This window comes from Leptidea sinapis, chromosome 5 (genome assembly GCF_905404315.1).
Source record: "Leptidea sinapis chromosome 5, ilLepSina1.1, whole genome shotgun sequence".
Taxonomy (NCBI): Eukaryota; Metazoa; Arthropoda; class Insecta; order Lepidoptera; family Pieridae; genus Leptidea; species Leptidea sinapis.
This window is the reverse complement of record NC_066269.1, coordinates 2,395,371-2,414,406: the sequence shown is the minus strand read 5'-3', so window position 1 is coordinate 2,414,406 and position 19,036 is coordinate 2,395,371. Positions and strand designations below refer to the sequence as shown.

At 35.3% G+C, this 19,036-nt stretch overlaps 1 protein-coding gene across 1 annotated transcript in view; it reads left to right on the top strand.

Moving 5' to 3' along the window:
* LOC126964663 (uncharacterized) overlaps positions 1-19,036 on the top strand; it is an 82,073-nt gene that overhangs the window by 53,040 nt on the left and 9,997 nt on the right. Inside the window, exons 3-4 of the mRNA XM_050807920.1 lie at positions 14,301-14,465; positions 17,907-18,084. Of these exons, the coding sequence (XP_050663877.1) occupies positions 14,301-14,465; positions 17,907-18,084 (343 nt within the window). The remainder of the gene's footprint in view (positions 1-14,300; positions 14,466-17,906; positions 18,085-19,036) is intronic.

Below are 19,036 nucleotides of genomic sequence, written 5' to 3'. Positions count from 1 at the left end.
GGCACTAAAATGACCACCTACTTTTGTCGCTGACTGTACATAACATATGTTACTAAGTGAAAAGCAGAAATGTAAGCATAAAATTTCCTTGCGAAACCTTATTGGTTAGAACAAGATGTCTAATATGTTATGTCGTGTGCTACAACTTAATAAACTCTGTTACGAGCTACTTGTTATTACGACATAAAGTACAGCGTTCAAAGACTTGCTTCAGCAACGGTGAGATAAATCAGTCAGCCTAGAAACAATAGAATCAAAATCTGGTTCATTTCTATTGCTTACAATATTTCTTACGGTCTCATTAACATACAATTCATAATAACAATAAAAGTTTGAGTAATAAAATACTTTGGAAAATGCCTCACATTAAAAATATAGTACAATGGTACAAAATGAATGATGATAGATAAAAACAAAGTAGTATTTTCTTTGATTAACGCGAGTGTTACACATTTGAATAAAACACTGATGTTTATTTGTTGCCTTGGCGCGAAACTTCATAATGAAGACTATGGCAAATACTATCTCGACACCTGTCCACCGCAGACCCTCTGAAAACGTGCTTTGAAAAGGTCACAGGGTATTTTTACGCATGGAACAGCCACCGCTTCCCTTGGCCATATTTTAGGCATTAATTTACCTCTTCTAAATGAAATATATGATAAATTTGTCACTGTTAGGGATACATTATTCATCATCATCTTTTCAGCTGGAAGACGTCCACTGCTGGACATAGGCTTCCCTCAATGATCTCAATGATGATCGGTCGTGCGTTCCGTTCATCTTACCTATTTCAGGGTTCTAGACTAGATTGTGGGTCGATCTTGTGGAGGGTCTACCAACACTACTTCCGGTACGTGGTCACCATTCGAGGACTTCACTGCCCCAACGGGTCGGGCCCCAATGTCCAATTCAATTCTGCTTAAAACCAGACCAGCCTACTGTTCGTTCCGTCAATAACTACCATCTAAATAATTGAGTGTATGAATCGAGTAACCAGACATTACAATTGGGAAACTTATAACAAATTATTAATACATCTGCATCAGAATCAATTTAACAATGACAAGTAATTCATTCAGTCAATTGGTAATAAGTATTTCGTTTTATCAAGGTGCCTTTCACGATAGCCACTCATCAAATGTCATGTCAGCTCTGTTTCGGTTTCCCAACAAGTTCGTGTTCGTCGTGACCGGACCAATGACGCGGGCTATTTCTCGCTACGGTTAATAATTATTAACTTGATATACTACCAATATCTACACATACAAATAAAACTGAAGTGTCTGTGTGTATACACTATACTGGAATGGAGCGAACACCCTCAGGCTATTTAAATATAAAATTTGTACGATTCAACATACACACTAACAAAATTATGAAAAATAAAAGCCCGCTGAGTTTCTTCCGCCCGTTATTCTCAGGTCTGAGGCATAGGTACTATTTCGAATGGCTGGTAGTTTTTTGATGTTCAATAAAGTGATTTTAAATCCTATTTTCAATAAAAATATTTAAATTTAATATTTTTATATGAAAGGGCAAATAGGTACTTCCATTATCAAACTTTTTGCAGAACACATGAAACATAAACTAAAATGCAAATATAAATAAATGGCATCAACTTCAAAAGGTTGTAGAGAAACAACCTTTTGAAGTTGATGCCATTTAAAGCAACAGCTAGTTTTTCGAGTTTTTACCATAAGACATACGAATTCAATTTGTTATAAAAAATTTAAATTTATTTATATTTTCAAAATTGAAATCATATCTTTATTGAATTCATGTCACGTGAGCGAAAACGCCGACCGCCATTTTGTGACGTCACTATAGCAGCAACACACCAACGACCGGACTGTGAAGTGAAAAAAACATTTTTATAAAAATCAATTTCCTCCCTTTTTGACGCGACTATTTCTCGTTTAAATTTAAAACAATTTTTCTTAGCATAAAGTGGAATTATTTTAAGGAAAACAAAATACCAGTTGGCTATCGAATCTACGATAATTTTAGAATATATTTTTAGGTAAAAGCTAGCAAAAAAAAGCAATCTAGGAAGGCATAGTCAGGGGCGGTCACTCATATTACATACGATTTAAAAGGAAGAGGCTGGAAATTTAATACCATTGATCTTTTCCGTCATCTTTTAGAGGTCAATAATTATTAGTATTAACTGCTTGGAAATGAGATCATACTATGTCCTAGCTATTATTCCAATTAACTTATTTATAAAACATCATGTGAACGCCGAGGCTATCCAGCTTCTCGACAACACGAACCTAGTGAGAAGAATAAAAAAAACTAAACCTTTTGAGTGAATAGTGAAAAGCTAGTGTAACTATAGTACACTTAATAGTGAAACTACATGTACTGTAAAGAAAACAAGAATATGGCCCTTAATAGAGATTATAGGAATCGTGCTAGTGTACAGTATCTTAGTTAAACTCTACTAAGTCTTCTCTTCTCAGTCGTTTCCCTTACTGCTGAGGATTGTGACTCCCTCTGATCTTGTCCACTACCTGTCGCTATTGATTGCATTCCATTGCCTGATGTTTTGCAACATTCAATGGCACCTCCAGCTCTTTGGAGATTTGGTCAGACCACCCTATGGGAGTCCGGCCTCTCGGTCTCTTTCCGTCTACCTTCCATGTCACCATAAGATGATAACTCTACTTAGTAAATTAAGTTAAAATTAAATTGCTTATTAGCTTAGGCTGGGTTGTAATTGAAATGACAAAACTTAGACTTTTGTCATAAAAGGAAAAACTAATACACATCTCGCATTCCATAACTCTACAAATTGCAAGAAACTACTTGCCACACGAATAAAATATTTTATTTTTATATAAAATAAAACTTTGGAGACAAATTCAAAATCAAATATTATTCAAACTTGGATGCAAAATCACTTATTGAAACCATCCATTCAAAATAGACTGCCTCAGACCTGAGAAGAAAGGGCGAAAGAAACTAAGCGGGCTTTTTTTATATAATTTAATTTTAGTAATGATATGGATAACAATGTAATATCGTACAATAAACATTTATAATTAAAGAGCCTGAGGGTGTTCGCTTCATTTCCAGTCTGTGTGGTATCATTAGGAAAATCTTTTATGGTATAGTAACATTTCCCACATAAACGTTTTTTAACAATTCTTTTAAATTTCGTAACACATTTGTTTTATACATTTTCTGGGATCATATTAGTGTAGAAGCATATACATGGCCCATTAAAAGACTTAGTCACTCGACATAACCGTGTAGTAGGCATAACAAGTTTGTTTGTTCCTCGTGTTAACATTATGATTGTCACAGTTTCTAGCTAATTAATCAATGTTCTTATGAACATATAGAACATTATCAAGAATATATTGAGAAGCAAAATTCAAATTGTTTATTTCTTTAAAATTTTCTCTTAATGATTCTTTAGGACCTAGGTTATAAATAGCGCGAATAGCCCTCTTCTGCAGCAAGACAGCACCTTTTAAAGACGAGCATACTCTAAACTGCGACATTCTAGTTCATGAAGGGCTCAGACGGGTAAATTTATAGAAACACATATCATAATATGACTATGTTTTAATTATCAGATATGCACCATAATTACTGTGCTAATCTTTATTTATAAATAAAACAGACGCTTCTGTTTATAGTTTATCATACGCTTGGAAATAAAGTGTTCATTATGCGACATATAATAACAATGTTTGTTTATGTTGTAACATGATATAACACTGTTACTTACGATGCCGACATCCTAAGAGTTGTACATACTCTATCGATAACCCGCAGTCTTAACGGCAGGTTATCAGGTATGTATACATTGAACTGATTTAGTGACTGACAAAGAAATAGTTAAACAATAAATGTGTCCGCACTGTCTACATTCCTCACCAAACTGTATGACTGTAAGATCAAATGTGTGACCAAATGATGATAGAAAGGTTTGCTTCTACACGAGGCGCCCGTAATAGCAGTTGACTCGCAGAATTTTGGAACCGCGACAGTCTGTCGATCTCTAGGCCTTGCGATCGGACGGGCCGCAGATGGTGCATTCGGCATGAAACAAAACTTAGCAGAACTATCAGAAAAGGTATAATATTCGTGACATTTTAATAATTATAGATTTTCCCAAAATTACGCCTAATTCAATGAAATACTTTCTAATCAAAACACGATACTTTTACACGGTGCTACGAGAAATAAAAAGAATTTATCTCAATTATAACTAGTAACTACCATCTGCACTAAGTACTGAAAATGTGAGATCTTAATCTATGTAGATATTTCATACATTCTCATTATTTAGAAGCTTAATAACTTTTAAATTATACGAGTAAGTGATCTGTGGAAACGCATAAACGCTTTGAACCATGATTTACCTCTGGAAAGCTCCTTTGCACAGGATGCAGCCTAGATTATGGTAATCTATACCAATTATAAATATAATAATAATATACCTTCAATAAGAAGACGTAGTGTTTCTAGGCACCCTACAAGATGGATCGACGATCTGATTGAGATCGCCGGAATAGGTTGGATGAGGGCAGCGGAGGACCGAGCGTCAAGGCGATCTTTGTGGAATGGCTCTGTCCAGCAGTGTCTTCCGGCTGAAATTATACAAAATATTAATCAAAAAAGAAACAAATCCGTAAATGTTTTATTAAACCCGACGAATTTGCATACATAGAAACGAAATGTGAGAAAATATTTCTGAATTCCTTAGATTTGTTGAAGCCAGTACAAGTAGCTAGAATATGTAAATTTTACTTGCATTTTCTAGAATGATCGGCGTACGCTAACAGATTAGTATAGCCTTTGAAAGGCTGCCTTTCGACGAATAGCAATCAGTTGTTGCCGAGTTACGTAAAAGAAACCCTTTCTTTGTCTTGACGCTGTAAGGCTTCACTTTTTAAATTAATTAATCAATATGCGAAAATATAAACCTAATTAACCCTTTTTATTTTAGTCAATACTCATTTAAGTGATATTAGAGTATATAGACTTGCCAGACATCTATCGCGCATTTAGTTTTTGCTTTAACCTCACTCGATGATTTTTCGGGGATGTAGGTGCGAGGCATTTTTGGAAAAGATGCCGGTTGTTTATGTACCACAGCGGCTCCAAAGAACTTTCTTCCACGTACTACAAAGCTGTGGAACGAGGTTCCTTGTGCGGTGTTTCCGGGACGATATGACATAGGTAGGATCTACCTTTAAAAAAAATCACGTACACCTTCCTTAAAGGCCGTGCTAATGTTTTAAGTTGACGAACGGAATTGCTATGCCATTCAAAATTTAGATGTTTTCATTAATCCTGAATGTCACGGCATTGTACAGAACACAGAAAGGTTTTAATGGACCTACCATCATCTGAACATATTACTCATCTCGTTACTATTCTCATAAAAAATATGGTATTATCGACATTACAAGAATGAGATTTGTGAGTAAAACCGTAATATTTCACTGTGCACGACAACGCTTTTTCGTATAATCGATACGATTAACGGAACATAAACAGAATTTTAGGTATTTGTTGGCAAAGAACTTGCGTTCCTTTAGTTTTTTTTTATGTAAATAAGGGACGAGACGAGCAGGACATTCATCTGACGGCATCTGCAGTGCCGCTCAGGATGCTTGAAAAACCCAAAAATTCTAAGCGGCACTATAATTACGCTCGTCACCTTGAGACATAAGAAGTTGAATCTCATTTGCCCCGTAATTCCACTAGCTTCGGCGCCCTTCCGACCGAAACACAATAATGCGTACACATTACTGCTTCACGGCAGAAATAGGCGCCGTTGTGGTACCCATAATCTAGCCGGCTTTCTGTGCAAAGGAGCCACACACTCGTAGTATGTGAACATACCATTGGAAGGCTTTGCACAGTAAGCCGGCATCAGCTGAACGTCCTACTCGTCACGTCTCTTTGTTGTTTACTCGATGTAAAAATTTACAATTCTTGTTGGAATTAAATATGTATTCTTCCTAATGACGTTCGATATTAATAAAGTAGGCCACCTGATGCAGTTCAAATAAATCATTTAGTACAGGTAGTTCACTAATGATTTATGTGATTGTTGTTCCACGTCGTAATATGTCAATTATTTGTATAGCTGGTAGGATACAATTCGTTTCAATTATCAAGCAGATGCGTTCAATAGACTGTTTGATTTATTAATGGTTCAATCCAAACTCATTCATAATTCATCCATTATACGGCAGATGTTTGTGTAAATATGGTTTATGATATAATTATTAAATGAGTCACATTATTATTATCATCATTATGTAGCTTCATTGTTGTCGATAGTTGGATGGTTGGCAAACGTTACAATGATTCGTTTACAACATTAAAAGACCTGATGAGCTAAATTTTTTAAACTTCTTTATATTTAAAGCCTTTCATTCATTTTTAAGCTATTGCATAGCTTCTATCGCGGCCCTTGAGCGTGGGGACAAAATTCAGAAATTCCGTAACGAAAATAACCTAACACTTACTTACTACATGTGTATAGATATTTCGGCACGTTTTTTACAGTTGCCGTGGAACAGCGGTCATCACATATGCTCGTTGTGCAGAAGGTCCCAGGTTCGAGCCTGGGGTACATCTTGATTTTTTTTAATTTCTTTATTTTTTTATCACGTTTTTTTAATTTTTATTATTTTGACAAGCATTTTTATTTAGTTTCAACTGTTCCGTTGTCTGTCTGTAATCAAATCTTGCAAGTTAAATTTTACTCAGTTCCCGTTTGCTTTTTTTAAATTTAATATTAATTAAAAAAAATACTGCATAAATAAAATAAATAAATAATTATAATTGCATAAGTTGATAAAAAATGCTATGCAATAGCTTTACCGCGGCAGTCCCCGAGTGCCACACGTCTTTTTAATTATCTTCCCGCCACTTTCCCCTTTTCTTCTTCTCTTCCTGGTCTTCTCCTGCAGCAGAATTCAGCTACAGCTTAGTACAGGAGACTCAATTAATATGACTGTTGTTAGCGGTAACAATTTTTATCCCATGTATTATCTATATTAATGTTGTTTTTATATTCACCGTAAAAGCAGATGTGCTGGACATTAGATAAGGGAGTCTTAATCGCATTGCCGGACTGACGACAAAAATCTTTATCAGTATCAAGACTTATTATAACAAATTTAAATAAAACACAGTATTCAGGGGTACGTGGACGGAAAGATTCCGAAAGGAAAGGTCGAAACGTCGGTTTAACTAAAATAATAATTAAAATGTTACCTTTACGCAATATCTAATGTAAAAACACAGTTACTTTTACACGCGTTTTAATCCTTAAAAACGTGTTTTATTTAAACATGCACCACTCGCGTTAATCAAAGACAATACTATAACAAAGATAATAATTAAAGAGACTACTCAACCCATAATTTATAATCAAGAATTTTCATAAAATTTTATTTTGAGGAATTAGGTGCAACTTCCAGGTAAACTGTATGATGATGGAAAACTACATCAGAATCTGATCTTACCCGGTTCTTACAAACACAATGCAGTTAAATAAAATGCGAAAAGAAACGAAGGTGTTAAGTTGCTGTAAAATTGATTTAATAAATTAACAGGCAATTAAATTCATTCTATTCGTTGAACTGAATATAATATCTGTAATTGTGTTTGGATTTTTCTTGGATATAAATTGAATAATTCAATACCATGATTAATGTACTATTTATATCGGCGGTATCAATGATCTTCTAGGAATTATGTTATGTAACTCAACTTAAGATAAGGTAAATATTGATAAGAATTGTTTTTTTTAGTCTAAAAACCTGTTCAACCCATTATTTATCGTTACACCTTTAAATTCGAGCAATGTCCAGATCATAAGTCTGATACTAATGACAAACCACTATCCACGTATAAAATAGGCAAATAAAATATTGCAATAAAACCTGCCGAAGAAGTAAGGAACGTAGCATTGTAGGCTTTAAAAAAAGACAGGCTTCTATTGAAGATGCTACTCACATTCACCAAAAAAAACCATAATAAATATTACAATCTTGAAAGTAACAGTTATTATATGCCTCTCTTTTTCACAGTTGTAGATAAAGATTTTTGTTTGATAAAATTTGGTATGGACATAGCCTAAATTAAGCGAATGTATATGGGCTACTTATTTTTATTCCAAAACTTTTAAAGGTTCTCTTGGTAGCATGTTATAAAGGCAAAACCAGGCAGATGAAGTTGCGATTTCCTTTGTTTGTCTAATGATGGAACTGTTAAAGTGTGTACCATTATTTTTATCATAATAAGTTTAAATGAGTATATTCATAGAGAATGCGTACACCGATTATCTAAACAACAGTGAAACAATGGGACAATGCACGTAAATAAGTGTACGCGAATGTGTAACGCTGGGTTAGTTTCCGCATTTTTATTGTACTTGTGTTCCGGGTTGCCTTTAGCTCAATTACATGTTTGTTCTTCTGGATTAGATAGAATTGTGCTGCTGTAGTTTAAAATATCATATAGCCTTTCTCGATCATGTCACCCCGGCAGTTAGTTTTCATGTTTTAACTAGGATATCCACAAGGAAATCACTATCGAAAGCCTTCGAAGATGTTCTATTATCTTCATGATATCCTATTAGGACTGCATCTGCTATAAGGATTTAATATCATAAGGATATGTATGATCATAAGCACATTGAGGAATTTTCTTGAAACTGTGACATTCATAGTGTTAACACGAGGAACAAACATAAACTTGTTATGCCTACTACTTGGTTGGGTCGAGTTGGTAAGTTTTTTGGCGGTGTATATGCTTCTACAATATGATCCCAGAAAATGTACAAAAGAAATGTGTTACGAAATTTAAAAGAATTGTTAAAAAACGTTTGTGTGGAAAAGGTTGCTATAGCATAAACGATTTTCTTAATGACACCACGAAGTGGGAATAAAGCGAAAACCCTCAGGCTCTTTAATTGTAAATGTTTATTGTACGATATCGCATTGTAATCCATATTTTTATATTTTAAAAAAAGTCCGCTGAGTTTCTTGCGCCCATTCTTCTCAGGTCTGAGGCAGTCTCTTTTGAATGGTAGTAGTAGTTTTTGACGTTCAATAAGTGATTTTGAATCCTATTTTGAATAAAAATATTTGAATTTGATATAATAAGCTTAGATCATATTTTATACGTATACATAGGCAATGACAGCTGTGAAAAATTGAGCTTAGAGGTAACCTCTATTTTGAGCAATGCTAGCTAACACTAGCAGAAAGTTTAAGATCTGTAGAGCGTTATTAGACTAGCATAATCTTTGATTTCGTTTTTATAGACTTTTGGCAACAGAAATTATGCTGAGTTTAAGCTAAGACAGCCCAATGCAAAGGCATTTTATCACACTCAGTTAAGGTTTACGTAAGTAAATTCTGAGCAAAGTCTAAGTACCTACGTTTTATAGATCTCACCCAAAGCACCCCAAGGTGCCATACAAATGGCGAGTGTAAAACGTTGCTTGTCGCGCACACTAAAGTATTAAACCTGACCTGTTTTTATCGGTTGTCTCACAGCAAGAGACTATCTAGAGGTATAAATTATCTAAGTTTCGAAGCATAACGCAAGGTTTTAAATTGGTTCTGTCATTATCATTAACAATGGCCTGATTGGATATGTTAAATATCAATTTCACAATTTAATATAATTGTATACATATTTCTGCCAGCAGACACAACAATAATTGTTTGTTATGGAATGATAAATAATTTTAATAGTTCATATTTTATCCGTATGAGTTTATCACTACCATTTTTATGGCATAGTAGGAGCGTGCCTGATGTTAACGATGAGAGGAGTTACAACCTGAGAGTTGAACAAGACATTCCAAGATTTTACGTCACTCGAAATTTTGGTTATAAATTTAATTTAATTAGTCCCAGAAGTGAGTGATATCACTTTAAAAATAACAAATTGTTGAGAGCACAGTCTCTTGCAACACCTGAGTCATCCACAGAAGCGTTACCGCTCTTTTAGGAAGGTGTTCGTGTGTTTTAAACGTAGCTATGTTGTATCGTCCTCACAACAACACGAAGGAAATTTAGGACGTATATCTTATAACAACATCAGATACAGAGACACAGAAATATAGAAAAGGAAAGTGAATATTTTGTTACTGTGACCGATTTTGATTGAGAAGTCGTAAAAAGTCAGCCAAGCTTGGAATGTGCTCCTTAGTATATTGAAGAGTAAAATGACTAACGTACCATTGACTAATCAAAATTGGTCACGCTATCAGGTCATCTATAAGTAAGTAAGGGTAAACAATTAGTTTGAACTTTAAAGAAAACAATACCAAATCTGCTTAAAAGTTTACCAGAGGATATCCGACGGGAAACAAACATAAATAAATTAAAAAAAAAACTATTGAAGTATTATTTATTGTTGCAGTAACAGTTGTAAAATTAGTTTTAGGATTTATTGTATGAGATTCGCTTAAGACAAACTGTAAAGTTTTACTGGACATTGTATTAGTTTAAGAAGAAACTGTTTGTTAATAATCACAATACCGTGAAAATATCAATCAAAAAGTTTATTAGTTAAAAGCAACAACATCTTTACCGCAACATTACGAAAACCGCTAATTCCCTTCACAATCACTCAAGCAATTAGAATGAATTAGCTCAAATCAGTAGAACTGTGAAACGATGGCATCTCAATAGACGCAGTGAATCTAGGTTATGGTCTTGCAATGTACAATACAAGGTTTTACATAATACTGTAACAGTACTAATATATCGCACAAAAACTGTACACTCAACTCTCAAGGTGCTTCGAACAAAATAAATTTAAATAGGTTTATTCTGTCTTGGACATATTTTCGACATTTACTTGTGTGAGTTTGATATTAGAGCAATGGTATGGTTGATTAAAATTCATCTGATTCAAGAAGAATAAACTGTACGTGCTATTAACAAGTTAGCTAGGGTTAATGGCTCCGTCATAGGTCAATACCTACTCTACTAGGTAAATACCAATGTATTCTTTTTTTTATGACAATAAGGGACGAGACCAGCAATACGTTCAGCTGATGGTTCAGTGCCGCTCAGGATTCTTGAAATACCCAAAAATTATGAGCGACACTACAACTGCGCTCGTCACCTTGAGACATACGATGTTAAGTCTAATTTGCCCAGTAATTTGACTAGCTACGGCGCCCTTTAGACCTAAACACACTTCACGTCAGAAATAGGCGCCGTTGTGGTACCCATAATCTAACCAGCTTCCTGTGCAAAGTAGCCTCCCACTGGTAAATTCAATTTAACAATAAAATACCAGAAAGTATACTAGGACTCACTGCGTACAAATTTAAGAAATATATTAAAGCTACTTTGACAAAGAAGGCTTACTATAGTATAGTTCAAATTCAAATTCAAATTTAGTATTTGTAGCTTCATGACGTTTACCAAGTGTTGTTGCTATATTTTATGTTATTGTCACTCGCTATGGTAGATAAATATATTTCTATTATATTCTATTGTACTTATGAAGCACTAGAATTTACCTGAGGTCACCTTTACAAGTGCAGAATGCAACTCAACGCGTTTGTAACCATACCTATGCATTGTAAATCTGTTTTATTACAAGCAAGGGCAATATGCGTTGAAAGGTTGTCATGTGATTTGAAAGGTGCTTTACTGCAGTTTTGCAATACTTGTTAAATTGTAGGAATTTAGTCTTTAAGCACCGTCTAGGTCTTGTGTCATTTATTTATACATAATATTTTATTATCTTAAGGCAATATAATTTGACGACCCATATAGTCCAGTGGTTAGAGTGACCCTGCCTACTGAACTTGATCGAGGTCCCGGGTTCGAATATCGGTAGGTGCAAAAATTTCAAATTCAAATATTTTTATTCAAAATAGGACTCAAAATCACTTACTGAACGTTAAAAACTACCACCCATTCAAAATAAACTGCCTTAGAGATGAAATGAACGGGGCGCAAGAAAATCAGCGGGCTTTTTATTTTTATAAAAATATGGATTACAATGTAATATCCTACAATAAACATTTTTAATTAAAGAGCCTGAGGGTGTTCGCTTCATTCTCAGTCTCTGGTATCATTAAGAAAATCGTTTATGCTATAGTAACCTTTTCTATACAAACGTTTTTTCACAATTCTTTTAAATTTCGTAACATATTTGTTTTGTACATTTTCTGGGATCATATTGTAGAAGCATATACATGATGAATATGGAGTTGGTTTGTTTCCGAATCCCGGATGTTTATATTCAAATTCAAATATTTTAATTTCAAAAATGATATTAAATCACTTATATATATATTGAACGTCAAACACTACCACCCATTCCGAAATTTAGGCCTCAGATAGAGAGAGATAGGTATGCATTTATGTATGTTTGCGTTATTGTATTGTATTAAATATATCGTTGTTCATAGCACAGGCTATGCCTAGTTTGGGGCAAGATAATTTCTGTAAAAATGTGTCAATATAAACAAGAACGAATAGCTTACTGGTTCAGTTTTATGGGTCACATTGGCGGAAGGTGCGGGGGGAGGGAGATGTGCAATTGCCTCCAGCGTATTATCAGAGTTCCTCGCACAATGCAACATTTATATTACGCAACTGTACAGAACACTCCAGTATAGATACACATCGGCAATATGATTCACAATACATATTTACATTAACGACAGCCAACACACGCTTGTCTGTCCTGAGTCATAATTACTTTATAATCATGAATATGTTAATCGATATCATGAATAGCATGGACTTTAATTTAATTGAAATTTACTGTATTACTCAACTAATGTTCCTTGCTATATAATTACCAATGGGGACGGGACTACACCTTCCACAGGATACAAGCGGTGTGTACCACAGCTGCGCCTTATTCTGTCGTGAATCAGTAATGTGCTAGCATTATTGTATTTCGGGTTGAAGGGCGCCGTAGTATATCTCATGCCCCCTCCAGACTTTACACGAGAGAACGTGAGTGCGAGGATCCCATCGTCTTCCCTCGCCTCGCCTCGCTCATGTCGGTTTTTCGGGCGCGAGTCAAAGGACACGAAGAGGCGAGGCGAGACAATCAATCTCATTGTCGCACACGCTCATTTTGTTGTTGACTGCTGAGAGTAAAGACCCGTGCGATGTTTTAATATGACGGAGCGGCTAGCGATTTGTGCACCACTTCGATGGAATTATACTGTAGTGTCTTGACATCAAGCCTGAATTAAGTGTGTTAACATTCATTGTCACTGTCATGATATCAACAGTAAAATTAAGTGCTGTATAAAGAATGCAGAGCACAACAGGAATGCCAGTTCTAATCGGTCATTGGTCGAGAACGGACGTCCAGGGGTGCAGTGCTACTTACTAAAAAACAGTCGACTCACCTTTGCTCAAACGCGAGATATTACATATATCAATCTAAACCAATAGTTTGGAATCAGCTAACGTAGTCACTTGATCATATCCATCTTGTAGTACACATAACGGGCAACTGAATAAAGCTAGAGTGTAGATGGCTAGCATCCCTCCCCCCCTACTGGAGTAGGTGCTTTGCGATAGTCTGGAGAGGGCATTGCATTATATGAGATATCAGATGGTTTCAGATGAACATATTGCTTGTAACGACATTTTTTCTCATAGAATATATTTCACTAATTACAAATTACGCTCGTACCTGCTGTGTTGTCTATAATTGAAAAATTTCCACAATATAACCAACCATTAAATTCTTATCACCCAAACGTGCCTTGCTTCGTCGATAAGCATAATAAAATCTACACAAAATATTCTATGGAAGTTACGGAAAATTTAAAGTATTGCCACCAAACATAAATATTATTATTGTTTTATTGGGCACGTACCACACGTACATATGTTTATTTATTGTAACTACAAGCTGCTGCCCACGACGTCTTCCGCGTGTTGGTATTTTGGTTGCAAAAAAGAAAAGGGAAGTGCCAGGCTCAAGGATGTCGTATGAGTTGACTTAGGGCATAATCCAGGAAGCCGGCTAGATTATGGATACCATTACGGCGCCTTTTTCTGGCGTGAAGCAGTAAAGTGTAAGCATTATTGTTTTGGTCTGAAGGGCGCAGCTAGTGAAATTACTGGGCAAATGGAACTCAACATCCTATATCGTAAGGTGACGAGCGCAATTGTAGGCGCAGTGCATTGTTATGGGCAAGGCGTATGAAACATTTATATACTTAGATCTATTTATAAAGTTGAAAAATATATACATGCAATATCATGTATGCTTTTACTATATTAAATTTTATATTTGATTTCCAGGAATCATTGTCGCAATGGGAGCGCGGGCTAGACGTGCAGGCGCCCGCGCCTGTCGCCGGGGCGCAGGGCCGCAAGTGGAGCATGCGCAGTGCGCACGCGCAGGACACAGCCAGCGACCAGACCGCGCCCCTCAACAACGTCACAGACTCCTGCAAACTTGTTGTTGTGAGTATCAAAATTTATTAAATATTCTTCATTCTATTAGATTTCAAAATTTTATGAACGAAGCGGGACTCGAACCCGCGACCTCTCGCGTTCCGTGTGAATGCTCTTTCCAACTGAGCCAACCGTTCGAGTGAAGTATCGTTCAAAAAATCTTGTATGCTTTGTTCAACTCTCAGGTTGTGGCATTTGTGGTTCATCTACAGGGTCTACTTTACAGTCAACCTGCGCACATATTTGTACATAAGAAGATTGACTTCAGATGTCGCTCTTGCAAATCTAAACAATTTGTGATGTTACGTTATTTGTGTAATTTATTCCAGAAGTGAGGGTTATCACTTTAAAAACATAAATTGTTTGCTTCTGGAGAGCAAAACGTGGATAGAATCGTATTCTTTTCATTTCCCTAGAACATTAACTGACTCTGAGCCGCGCATTTGAACGACAAGTTCTCACGAAGTTACCAATATTGTTCTAGCAAATCTAAAAAACTTTTTCTACTTTTAAAAGGGTTATCTTTGCTCTTTGGTTTTAGTTAGATCTATCTTTTTCTGTCGTAATGCTTGTTCGAAATAGAATAATACAGTCATGCTTAGTACAGATGACAGAGTAGAAGAATTCAAGACATTTCTCACGCTCTTCTCCCTATAATAACATTAAATTTATACACTACTCTAGGAAACTTAGAACGATAGAACATAAATAACAAAGAGGATGTAAATACTACGTAATTTTCATCATTTCATTTGGAGTGTAAAACTTAACGGATTCTTTTTTTGTTAATCCCTTACTAATCTGTTAATTTTGTGTTGAAATGAGACAGAGCGTAGGTACGCTTGTAGTAAGATTTACTCTGTCAAATGAGTGATGGGGCTTAGGTACCTGGTGAACAAAAATCGTTCGTTTAAATGAAATTTAAAAGATTGAACGTCTGTTACTTAGTACAAAAATATCAAAGCCATTAGTATTGATAGGAAGCAAGTGTTTGAAATAATTGAGTTTCATGAACGCCGGGTTAACTGGAGTCAATCGTGCTGAATTGAGCGACCTTCTGGATGTTTCGATACCAGTTGCCACTCGTGAGGAACTGTAAACAACGTCATTATTATTTAATGGACTTGTTATAATTGTGGCGTGGCGATTAATAGCACGTTGCTACAACGAGTTTTGCCAATTCTTGCATGTTTATTAGCTTCTAATATTTTGTCTGTAGTTTCATTATTTGTACCGCATTTCGTGATAAAAATATACCGCGTAGGTAATTACGATAAAAATAAATCGGAAAGAAGAAAATGTTAGTCGTAATTCGAAGCAAAAGTAAAACCAATAAATCAGGTTACATCGGCTTTATCACCTCTCCGATTAAGAAAATACTCGCATCTACATTTTTGAGATTTGGCACGTTAGATTCTATTTAAGTGCATAATATATAATAATACTAGTGCTTTACCATTACATTTATATGTAAACACCCCCCAGAAAGAACCCACATTTCAAGTTGTAATAACTATAATTACAACTTTAAAATAACTCCCCCCCCAACCTATTTTACTTAAACGGGGTTTTTCCAAAATGACTTATACAGATTCTTATTATTTATAGCCAATAACCTAAATGTCGATTTTAACGCCTCTAACTTCAAAAACATAGGACTTTCATGCTACCCACGATTCGACCCTCCTTTCACCCCCGTAGGGGAAGATTTTCTCAAATCCGTCTCTTAGCTGACACCTACGTCCTAGAAAAAGCCTATCTTCCAAATTTGTAGGCTTACTAGTTTCTGAGATTACGTGATTAGTCAGTCAGTCAGTGAGTGAGTGGTATTTCGCTTTTATATGTATAGATTATATATTTTGATTTAGATTTGTGCAAATCTAAATATCTGTGTGCCTGTCTGAACTGATGGCCAAGTAAAACAAAACGGTCTGTATTCAAAGATCACACGACAGAAATGGAAACTTTATCAAGGCAAGGTTAATAATACAACTCTATCACTGAATGACCATATGGGACACATTCCAGCGCATACCGCCTGTTGACGACAAGCAAGAGAAATGGATAACATTGAACGAAATATACTGTGCAGAAAACTTCTTCCAGGAAAAACGCGTTTTTGATTAAGCCTTATAAATTTATAAATTAAATGTTTTTCATATAGAATCTCCATTACATGCGCAAGGGTTTTATCACAATGTTTTCTTTACTTTTACAATTTATGAGTACACTAGCTTTTTTTACCCGCGTCTTCGTGAGTATGTAATAGTTGTTTTGGGCAGCATTTCTTATTTTTTATCATTCTCACTTTGCACATAATACACTACAAACTGCTGTGGTTAATATTCTGATATATAAAATTCTCGTGTCATGGTGTTAAACATTGAACTCCTCCGAAACGGCTTGACCGATTCTCATGAAATTTTGAGTGCATATTGGGTAGGTCTGAGAATAGGACAACATCTATTTTTCATCCCCCTAAATGTTAAATGTGATCCACACGAAAAATTTTTTTTGACTTTTTTTAAATTTGTTTGATTATGAGTCAGCAGTAAAAATACATCCAACTTAAAATTTTCACCCATCTACGATAAACAGTTACTTTTGTATCGCGATTTTAATATCGGCAACACAACGTTTGCTGGGTCAGTGCTGGGTCAGCTAGTATTTTTATAAGTTACCAACTATTGAACTTTTATCTCCCCCTTTTCACCCCACACAGGTCTAAATTTTAAAAACGCTAGAACAAATATTTATTTAGTTCTTATCATGTGCCTAAATACAAATTTTAATGGTGTTATCTTCAATAATGACGTAATTTCATACAAACTTCCAACCCTATTTCAACCCCGCCTTTTATTCGCGATAAAAAGTCCTTTGTCCTTTCCCAAGCTTTTGTCTATCTTTGTTATAAATTTCATCAAAATCGGTTTAGTGGTTTAAGCGTGAAATCGTATCAAACAAACTTACATTCACATTAATAATATTACTACCTAGGGATTATGAACGGTCAAATTTCAGGTAAAATTTGTGCGAAAAAGCAGATATTTGGCAACTTTATTTCTTGAACTCTGTATTTTCTGCTTCAATAGAAACTTAGATACCTACAGTGAACAAGATACTTAATAGTAAAAAAATTTAAGCAAGATGCTTTCAAACGCCATAATCACGCAAAAGTTCTTGTGTGAAAAATAAAATGAAATGCTCGCATAATATATCGCATAACGAAGAAGCTGTTAATGTTTATTTAAAAGAGCTTAACATAAGAGGAAACTTACAGAAATTTTCTTGCCACTTTTATTAAAACCTAACAACAGAAAAAGAAAAAAAACCTTTTAACATTCTTAATGTGCCATTTCGTTGACCTAGAGGAATGAAATGATTTTGATTTGATTTGACGGTACATAAATTTTATCGTCAGACGTGTAACGGCATCACATCTCGTTTCAGTTTATCGAATCGAAGCCAATATGGCGTCTGTCGCTTTGTGGCGGGAACGCGGCGTCAGTGGCGGCTCGGGCGGGGACCAAGCTGCTGCCTCCGAAGATAAAGATCGTGTGGAACCCACCGACGACTCCGTACCACCACACCGAAAAACTACGGCTGGTTGTAACTGCCGTTAATAGTGGTGAGTCGATAGAGTGGAATAAAAAGGCATAAAAGGCATTTATTTTCTCAAAATTTATTCCTTTAGAATTCTTTTTGATGTGTGTTCTAATAACTACTAGATACTACTACCGCTTTGGAAACAAATGGCGCTCTGAGAGAGAAGAAGCGGCGCAAGAAACTCTCCCAGCATTCTTTTTTTACGCTCTTTTCAATAAAAATATACAATATAGTACAGTCATTTCTATCGCTATTAAATTTTCATAAATGTACTGACAATGAACAGTCATAATATTAATTTCTTTAAATTTTTCTTTGAGAGACTGTCTATAACCAAGCTGATATATAGCACGAACAGCTCTCTTTTGCAGAGCAAACACTATATCAATATCAGCAGCATGACCCCATAGTAAAATACCGTACGTCATGATGCTGTGAAAATAACTGAAGTACACTAATCTAGCGGTCGCAACATTCGTGTACTCTCTAATCTTTCTAACTGCATATGCCGCAGAGCTGAGTCTATCTGCCAGATGGGCAATATGTGGAAGTGTAAATTATTATATTAAAAGATACACGGTTAGAACTACTTAACTGTAATCATAAAAAAAAATACATAATTCACCTAAATACATCAATTTCTATAGTATCATTTCGGAACGCCTTGTAAGTAATCTAGTAGCCGCGCGCAGGCGTAGACAAGCACTGCCACCTACAACAGTAGTTCGTTCCCACTTGTGCGACCATGTAAGAGTGATTAAAATGTTTCTTAATTATATCATTTGTTTGTTTGGAAATCTCATTTGTTTAGTTTGTTTTATTAAGGTTAAGTAGACACGCTGTATATGACCACACTAGTACAATAGCGTTAATCAGCGGTTTCGTTGAAACTAATACCTATCTACGTTTGGGGTAGGGTTACCAACCCTACGTACAAAATAGTAGTTAAAAAAAACTAAAAAACACGCTTTATA